General features: G+C 36.3%; 1 protein-coding gene across 3 annotated transcripts in view; it reads right to left on the bottom strand.

The window, feature by feature from the left end:
• Nucleotides 1-440: 440 nt before the first annotated feature.
• Nucleotides 441-9,736, bottom strand: part of PTPRC (protein tyrosine phosphatase receptor type C) — an 84,550-nt gene continuing 75,254 nt past the window's right edge. For 2 of the 3 annotated variants that reach the window (XM_025171344.2, XM_088153443.1), the window contains 6 exons: nucleotides 9,320-9,456; nucleotides 8,709-8,831; nucleotides 7,219-7,341; nucleotides 5,728-5,906; nucleotides 4,450-4,585; nucleotides 442-3,819 (listed from right to left, as the gene is read on the bottom strand). In XM_025171344.2, coding sequence (XP_025027112.1) covers nucleotides 3,541-3,819; nucleotides 4,450-4,585; nucleotides 5,728-5,906; nucleotides 7,219-7,341; nucleotides 8,709-8,831; nucleotides 9,320-9,456 — 977 coding nt within the window. In that variant the 3' untranslated portion in view covers nucleotides 442-3,540. Of the gene's footprint in view, nucleotides 3,820-4,449; nucleotides 4,586-5,727; nucleotides 5,907-7,218; nucleotides 7,342-8,708; nucleotides 8,832-9,319; nucleotides 9,457-9,736 lie in introns of all 3 variants that reach the window. The other variant, XM_025171343.2, reaches the window with a different exon arrangement.

The following is a 9,736-nucleotide window of genomic DNA, read 5'->3' as shown; positions in this document are numbered from 1 at the left end:
AATAAGTTTTTGGGGTTTTTTTGCAAAGTTCTGGCAACCCTTTATGGACCTTTTGCTGACACCAGGATTGAAAAGTTGATTTGCTTATAGATAAGGGATGGGAAATGGGATGAAGAGATATGTGTTTGTAACCTTATAGAGCAGTGATCCCCAACCTGGGGTGCCTGCACCCCCAGGGGGTATGACAATTTTAGGCACTGAGTGAAAAGCTTATTTTTTTTAAGTTCAATTTGTTCACCCATATTAGAAATTAGACTTCTTCATTTTCAAATGTGATACTACTTTTGTAGGGAATGCGAACATTAAGGAAACATTTCCTAGGGGTGTGGGGCATAGAAAAGGTTGGGAACCACTATTATAGAGGGTGAAGACTTACTAAATTTGTTTATATTTATTGTGGTGAATGTAGGAAGTCATATATATATATATATATATATATATATATATATTCTTTACTGTATTCTTTCTTTTTTCTTTTCTTTTTTCTCACACTTTTTATTCTTTTTTTCCATTTTCTTCTCTTTCTCTAAGTTTAGTTTGTATTAGTTTTTACTGGAGGAGGAGGAAGTGTGTTTGCACACTTGACTCATTTCAGCAGGTACAATCAGGGTGGATTTCTGTGACAGGCTATTACCAAAAACACCTGAGCTAGAAACTGGTCCAAACACCTGGATAGCCATGATCTTGCATATTTTTAGAAGTACAATAGAAGATCCCTTGCAATCACGTTATCAGTTTCATCAATAGCTGGGTTATAGCCTTTTCATCCTTCTTCTGTATTTGCTTCAGTGAATGTTTAAAGATGAACATACATTGGAAATGCTTTAGCACAACCTGGTGGGCAATTAATGAAGTGCAATAGAAACCTATATTTATCTTCATGTACCTGAAATTTACCAGAATTGGACCGAGAACCTGGGCTGTACACACTTCCTTTTTTCTACTTAATAAAGGATGAAGCCCACTTGTTGTACATAGTTTACCCAGAAAGATGACTCTACATTTAAGATACCACGCACACACACACCACCAAAAACCACAAAATAGTAGTGAAAGGAACTGCAGTGAGATAGGAAGGACAAAGAAGAACAAAATGGGGGGTGAGGAGATAACTGGACAGTTAAAGTGTTAAAAGAGAGAGAGAAAATTCCTGGTTAGGCAATGCAAAAAGGATACAGTCACCTGGCAGGCACTTCTTCCAAGCAATAGCCAGCAATCTAATCTTCCAGCTAATTTTAAAGATGTTCTCAGGACTGCAGCTATTTGCCTCTACACCAGTGTAGAGTTCCACCTTGGCAACTTCAAGATTTGTGGACTTCAACTTGCTAGCTGGGGAGTTGAAGTCCACACATCTTAAAGTTGCCAAGGTTGAAAAACACTGATCTGCATCCTGCATGTTTTCAACAGTTTTTTTCATGCTTATCATCGCTGTAAGATGACGCCCACACCCAGTCACAAGTAATCTTTTCACAGCCCATGGGTTATGCACACCCATCTGCCACTCCTTAAAGCAGCTGTATTTTTTTTTCTGGGGTCATGCAGCTGTCCTCCACAGCTGCACTCTGATCTGGAGAAAAGTTGCATTTATTTTAATGAGTTGCCAACAGGTGCTGTGTCAGTCTCCCCTGCTCCCCTGCACTGGAAGCAAGGTTTCCCCTCCAGATGTGAAGCACCACGTAGCCCTGTGACGCTGCTAGCCCTCCCCTTTGCCCTTGCTCCGCTGCAAATTGCATGCTTTCTTGTTCCCTATTCCTGTGAGATGCCTCCTGGCTCTGAAACCATCATTCAGAAGCCTCCTTAATTTATAACCATTTAAAAGCTTTAAACATGAATGTTCAACCTTTCTCATTGTCTGACATTTGAATCATGATTTTACTTTTTTTTTTTTTACAAAAAAAAAAAAAAAAACCAATACATTACTTTTATTTTAAAATAGGAATGGTCCAAAAATATAATATCTGAAACTGTTTTTCATACAAAATTTATGAAAAGTGCAACCTTTCCAAAGAAGTAAACTATAAAGAATAAAAAGAGAGAAGCATCTTGTAAATAAAAATTCTATTCAAGCCAGAGAAAGAGTACAAAACAGAACAGCCGTATTAACATGTATAGTCAAAATTTTAGCTGAATAAAGTTTATCCAGCATTTGGCAAAACATTGAGCATTCATAATTTATCAGATTTGTTGTGGATTCAGATGAATTTCTGTACATACAGTGACCCCTTGAGGCCATGTTTAGATATGCAACTCATAAACTTTATCAGAAAGTTGTGCTTTGGCAAAACACTTCTAAATTGCTGTCCAGAAAAGGATATGGAATTGGCTGTCCCTTCACTAGCTAGCCTTACTCAAAGGAGTTTTAACTTTTTAAGGCCCTTTGCTCAGTGACCTAGTTTATACTAACCCAGTTCATACACTTCATAGACCTTTTGAATCTCTCTTTGCTTAGTTAACATTTGCTCAAGTTGTCACAGTTCATCATTACTATGTAAACCTGCAGGACTGCAAGCTGTTCGTTTCATTTTAGTATCCCATGACTGCAGTGAACATTATACTTTGTGTTTGCCACATTTACACTGGAGTTACTTTCTGATCATTAGAGCCAATGGGCCAAGACTAATTAGAGTTTGATCTAGTGGTTAAGCTAGAAAGCAGGAGACGGTGAGTTCTAGTCCCGCCTTAGGCATGAAAGCCGGCTGGGTGACTTTGGGCCAATTACTGTTTTTCAGCCCAACTCCCCTCACAGGGTTGTCATTGCAGGGAAAATAGGAGGAGGAAGGAGTATTAGGTATGTTCACCGCCTTGAGTTATTTCTAAAAAATAATAAAGGTGGGATAAAAAAATCTTTTTTAAAAAACCATGTAATCTCTATGGGTTTCAACCAAAGATGAAGAGTTGCTGTCCCCACTCTGAAATGTTTATCAGTAACTCTCATGCAATATCAGAAATTCATTTTAAAATTCAAATCAATTTAGAAATATGACACAGTAACTCTCATCTGCAAAGAATACTGGGGCATCTTCATGGAAGGTAAAAAAAGTCAAGATGGTGACTACAAGCTTACACTTGAAGCCCCACCCCTTTTTTACATACTCTGGACATTCAGAATCAGTTGCACTTTCTTTTTGGATACCAACCTGAATCTTTTTACAGGCAAACATATATCTAAGCTGTGTATGAACTACTTTCTTTCTTCTTTAAAAGAACAGTACCAGGGAACGGTAGAGCAGTTGTTCCTTTTGGAGCTATGTAAAAGCCCTTTATAAAAATAATGCTGTACTTACAAAAATATTGAACAGTACAAATTATACCTAGTGAGTAAAAATTGCAAATCTACCCACAAACACACATACAAAATTCACAGTGTGCTATAGTTATCCATAAGTTCCACATTCTTCCACATTGTTCCTTAGAGGAAAACAATCCTTTGAGATTTACAAGATGTGTTCTGTAAAGGAATGCCCATTTCTAATATTTTGGTTTCAATTTTCTTCTGCAGGAAGATTCTCTGTAGCATGTACAGAAACTTTGATTAGAATTCTAGGCTATGTCACTTAAAACTGAATTTGCAGGTCCATTGAAAGAACTCTCTGCTTCCCTGGATGCATCCTTGGTTTTAGAATCGTCACACATTTCAGCATCATTTCCATTTTCTTGAGGCATACATTGGACATCAGATTCCAAAGAGTTACCCTCTTCTTCTTTCTTGACTTCATTCTGGTTATTAATGATGCGTTCATGGCATTGGGCCATTTGTAGCTGTCCATTCTGGGCAGGATACAGGCTTGCAATAGTATCATATAGAAACTGATAATCTTCCTAAATGGCATTTAAAAAGAGAGAGTTAGCATACGTGCAAACCCATAGTGTGTACTTTTCTTTCCCCAAGTAGTTTCACTTTGTGATATGATAATGCACCAAAGAATGTGAGAAAGACATGATGTGATGCCTAAACTTAATTAGTTCACACATTTCAGTGTTCATAAAGGTCTGCTAGTCTCACACTTGGTTTTCATGGATACAGGAAACCTTTATGAAGAGTTCTTAAGTAGAAGATCTGAGTAACTGTGGGCAAGGTTTCCTGAACCTTGGGCAAGGTTTCCTTGCCCGCCACTTACCACTCTTCCCTGCTATAGCACAGCAGGACAAGAAAGTGTCCCCTCCCTTAAATATATACAGAATAGAAACAAAATTTACCTAGTAGTTACTTCTTTGGTTCAACAAAGTAAGTGTTTTCTACTTTACTACTGGCAAATATGATCAATATTCAAGAATTAAATGATCCTCCAAAATAAATCAAATGTCAAATAAAATACCAACAAAGCAATCATTTTTTGGACTTTAAACATCTGCTTACTGAACTATAGTGATAATGGAAGTATTTCTACAGAACAGACAGACTTTAAAACAGAAAATAAAATAAATTAACTACTAATATAATTTACTTACAAAGAAGGAAATCATTCCTGGCCTGGCTCTACGAAGAGTTTTCACAACTTGGAAAACATCTATTACACCTTCAGTCTCAGCACATTCCATGAGGTTCAGCAAAGCACAAAATACTCCTGTTTGTTTGGAACCATCACTATAAAAATATATTACGTGAAAACAAAAAATATTAGTCTATAGCAGTAGTAAAATAGAAAGATCAGCAAAGCCCTGATGTATGGTATAATATATATACAACTGGTGTTGGAGGGATGAGAAAGAACTTCTAGATCCTAAATTAACAGGAGGGCTCACTAGAAGGTCTTAAAATGTAGGTGAAAAAACAAATGAACAACTTAATTTGAAACGAGTATTATTACTTTTTTGAAGATAAGCAAAGAAACAAAAAGAACATTCAGATGAATTAACAGTTCAAAGAATAACCAAAGGGGGGGGGGATTAAGTACAGTAATCCATGGTTCTTATATCTGGTTCTATTGGCCAGGTCTTGGAAGTAGCTGCAAGACTCAGTATTGATCCCTTGAATAGTTGTGGAAGTCCTGCTTTTGATGTAGGGCTCTTTCCAAATATAGATTGTTGCTGGCTTACTGGCTGCATCTATGACTTAACAAAAAGCACAGTTGAGCATATATGATGGGTTTGTGCTTTCCTGATTCATTTCAGTTTTCTGAGCCCTGTCCAAATTTCTAATTATTCATAGTTGTGTAAAGATAGGTGAGAAAACAAACTATAGTTTAATCTGTGTGTACGCTGTGTGTACAATGTAACCCTGTTGCTGTGTTGTCTTTATGAATCAGGAGGACTGTAGGCATTCCATAAGAGCCTACACTGTACAGGATTACAGATGTTTCATAGATTCAGATAAAAAAGTTTTGAATTCAAAGAGAATGAATACTTATTCCAGAGTTTGGCTCCTCACTAATATGTAGCCATCAAGATCAAGGATGCCATGGGGGAAAAAAGACTCTAGGCTAAAGCAGTATAGAAATCTTCCTTTGGGTGGGATTCAGACAGAATTATAAAATGGATATAAAATGGATAATGCTTATTTGGACAGATAATTTATAGCATTCAAGATTCATGATAATTCCTATCATACATTTTTCAACAGGGGCAGAGCTTTCTCATTTATGGTATAAATTTGTAGCTCTGCCTCTGGATAAAAAACTACAGAACATAACCTATTCCAATATAAAGATGAAAGTATTATACATACAACAGGCAAATTAGCCCACATCAGACCTCAAAACATGCCATACCTCTAAAAGTGATACCTACCCACAGTGAACAACAACTGGAACATTCTGGCTGGGCACATTTGCTTCAGCTGCATCTTCAGCTGAAAACCTCTGTTTGAGATTCTGGATCATGGTGGTTAAGTCCTGGGGGGTTTCTGGGAGAGCGGAGTTTTCCCACTTATGGTACTGATACTGAAACACTTTTCTGATGTCTTTCCTCTGCAACAAATGCAGATAGAACAAAACAATCCATGCAAGTTATAGAGCTGATGACCTTTAATTGTCCACGCGCAAAGAACAAAATGCTTACCTGGAAAGTCCAAGATACTGTAGGACTGACCCATGACTCCTTTTGCTGCTAAAAGCAAAAGACTTTGCCAATGCTTCATCAGAAGTTGATCTAAAAACTTAGGAGCTATCAACTTGTTTACAGAGATTATAAAAGTGTTTAATTGCTTAGCACCATTAATTTAAAATGCTAAATAAAAACATGAGTTAACATTTCTGTAGCTATCTGTGGAATCTGCTGCCTGAGGTAGAGACAGAATTCTCCTGTCCCAATGTATCCATGTAGAGAAAAACACCGACCTGCAACTAGATGTGAATGACACAGACTTTTAAGAGGGACTCAGCACCCACATATGGGACTCTCACCATTCTGTTCTTGAACATCTCACTGTCTAGGTTCTCTCCAAAATATTTGCTGTTTGAGGTGGCAGTTTCCTTCTCCCTAATAACAGGTCAGACCTCACAACTTCATTGTTATTGTTTCTATTTCTCTACCATATTCTTGTGTTAAAACATATTGAAAAGATAAACTTGAACGAGTTAAAATAAAAGAAAATCATTTAAATAGAAAAATAAAATTACTGTAAAAACAATCATTCTTGTAGGGGGTATCTGGATAAAGAGATGGGTCTTCAACAGATGCCCTAAAGACATAACAGTAGATGCTTCTCCAATACTATGGGGAGAGTATTCCAGAGTTCCAAAACTCTGTTGCAAAAAAAAGCTGTATATATCCAGGAATCTTTGCTAGAGACAGGTAGTATGACTGCTCAAAATTGGACATCCTATTTCTTCCATTATGCTGGCTGGAATTCTGACAGTTGAAGTCCAACACAGCTGGAGGACACCAGGTTGAGGAAGGTTGCTATGAATGTTGAATCCTATTTACACTACAGTAAATATGCTTTCTCATATATGCTACTTTAAATCATCTGAACAGCTATAGTTTGTCTCCAGGACATGTAGGATGAAAGGAATAAGTATGTTCTTTATGTATCCCAATGGATTCTGGGTATGGAAAAATCTATAGTACTGTAGCATCTAGCATCTAGTCCTAATAATATGGTTTTGCCAAAGTCTTACTTGCTCATTCACCAATTTAAAATAAACCCAGATTTGCTTAATGATATTAACAACATATAGCAACAAACATGGACACCAAAGGAAGTGGAAAATAAAACTTTGGAAGTGCAACCAAAAGCCAGATATGAATCCAATGAGGATGAATAATTAGACCTTTTACCTTTATATGAGTTAATTCAAAGGCACGAATGGTGTAACTGGGACTAAAATTGCTATCTTTTAGTTCAACTGTGATGTTATCATATGTCATTTTTTCTTCTTTCCAATACTGTGCACAGAGTTCCTAGAATTGAAGAAAGACTAAATCAGTGTTTCCTATCTGGAAGAAGCAGACATGAAAGTATGGACAAAATAAAATTGAGTTGCCTTGAACCAAATTATGCAAGAGTGTGTATTTGGTATTCCATTGAGAAAAAACAGACATTTGCTTTCTGAATAAGGTCACAGTGGATCATAGGGCATCAGCATTAAAGATCTTTTCAGACAGATGAAAATGCATAGCTTAGTCATGCACCCATATTTTACTACTTTTATGAGTAGTCAGATGTGTGCACAGAGGAGACCAGCCTGAGGATGACTAGAAATGAAATGGATGAATTCTTGTGCCACAAATTCTTGGAAATGCTAATGTAAATGTGAAAGGCCAGAGAGCTCCAGGATATTTCATGCTTAATTGTGGATGATATTTAGGGAGAAGTTCGTTTAGTAATCTCAATTAACCTAATTTTTCATTTTCAAACTAACATATGAACTCAATACTAAGATTTTAAAATGTTAACATATTTATGTTACATTTCTATACTGTTTTTCATTTAACAGCTGAAGGTTTCCCACTCCTTAAGCTTACAGTTTTGCAAGGCAGATTGGGTTGAGTGACTAGCCCAAAATCATTGTGTGAGCTCCAAGAACAGGCAGGGCTTTACAAATTTTGCAAAGCAGTTTGCAACTTCAAAAAATTACATATATCCAGAAAAAAAAATCTGTAAACCAAAATACATATCCTCATGAAAATAATTGATAAGAATAAAATCCATCTGTAGATTAAACAAACTTGCAAATACAAATGTGTATGCTTGGAGAAATGTGCACAAATACGGTGCACATCCTTAAGCTTCTATAGAATGGCCCAAGCAGAAAAATGGTAAGGAGAAATGAACAATTAAGAGAAATCAAAACTGACAGATTCAAAAATGTAAAAAATGAAAGGGAAACTACAATGGTTAAATTCACTCATTCCTAATTGTATTGTTACTCTATTGAGATACAAAGCAGATTTAATCCTCAGGTATAGCAGATTTAGGGATGATATCTGCCAGAAAGTCAAAGCAAAGCAAAGCAAAGCAAAGCAAAACAGCAGCGATTTATAGCATTTATCACAAATGACAGTTTCAATACATAAGTATGTTTATATTACATCTGAAAAAACAATATATGCCTTTTTCTAATTATATAACCTTTGATAAATCACTTAAAGGCTACAATCCTATGATTTCAACCTGGGAGTAGGTCCCACTGAGCCTTGATTCAAGCTGTATATTTGGTTTCCTGATGGATATGCTTTCAATCAGGGTATTTTTACAGTGTTAAACTTAGGCATTTTTCTATAACAGAAATGTCACAGAATAACTATACAGAGACAAACTCATTCACCTGAGTGTCTGTCAGCATAACAATAACTTTAACTTTCCTTTGATAGACCATGTTCCAGAAGTCACCTATTGTTTCTGGAAGTGGACCTTGTGTTGCTATAATTCCATTCTGAAGCCAGTAACTCTGTTAAATAAAAAAATAAAAAATGAAATAATTCAAAAGCAATAGTATGAAAATATGCAGGGAGAAACATATACCAGTGCACATAAATTAAATACATGGTAAATTGGAGGGAAGATAAATCACTGTCTGAAATCCCTTAAAAGACTGTAAGTTGGTTTAAACTCCATCCATGCAATTGGGAGAAGTCAAACAAAAACAAAAAAGGCAAATCTCTGTTGCTTTAGGTAATTCCTAATACAAAATTCAAGAAAGCAAAATATACATTTAGTTCTAATCCATATATATAACATTATGGATATATATATATCCATTAAAGGTACGAGGATGGGAAGAAATCAGATCTTTTACCTCCATCAAGGAAATCTAAGGACATTTTAGGTTTCTATGTCATATAAAATGCCTTTTCACTAAATAATTTTTTAAAGTAGGCAAATAATTGTGACTTCAAAGACCTATGGCAGGGAGAAAAATGATCCAAGTCCACATACAGGTATAAAGGAAGCATTGATATATTTATTGGGTTCTTCCTCACAATCACTATCCTCATCAGAAGACTCGTTGGCATCGTGTGCACTCTCTCTGCTCCCTTCTTCTTCGTGTTTGAACAGCACTCTGTTGTAATCATCTGCACAGCAAGAAAGGCAGAACACACAAATCAAATAGCTTCATAGAAGTTAATAGCACAACTCAGTTATTCATTACAACACTGCAAAAGCTATGGCAGTTTATCAGTCCTGATAGTTCTGAGGACACTACACAAAGAATTATTATAATCATGCAAGCAGGATCTGCATCGGTGTCCCAATTGGTCAGCCATGCCTACTTGAGCCCATGATATTCCATTCCATTCCATTCCATTCCATTCCATTCCATTCCATTCCATTCCATTCCATTCCATTCCTCCA

This window comes from Python bivittatus, unplaced genomic scaffold (genome assembly GCF_059951505.1).
Source record: "Python bivittatus isolate LINGU-HERP-01145 unplaced genomic scaffold, Pbiv_v1 ctg000700_np1212, whole genome shotgun sequence".
Classification (NCBI taxonomy): Eukaryota; Metazoa; Chordata; class Lepidosauria; order Squamata; family Pythonidae; genus Python; species Python bivittatus.
Note: the sequence above shows the minus strand (reverse complement) of the source record. Positions and strands in the feature narration are given on the sequence as shown.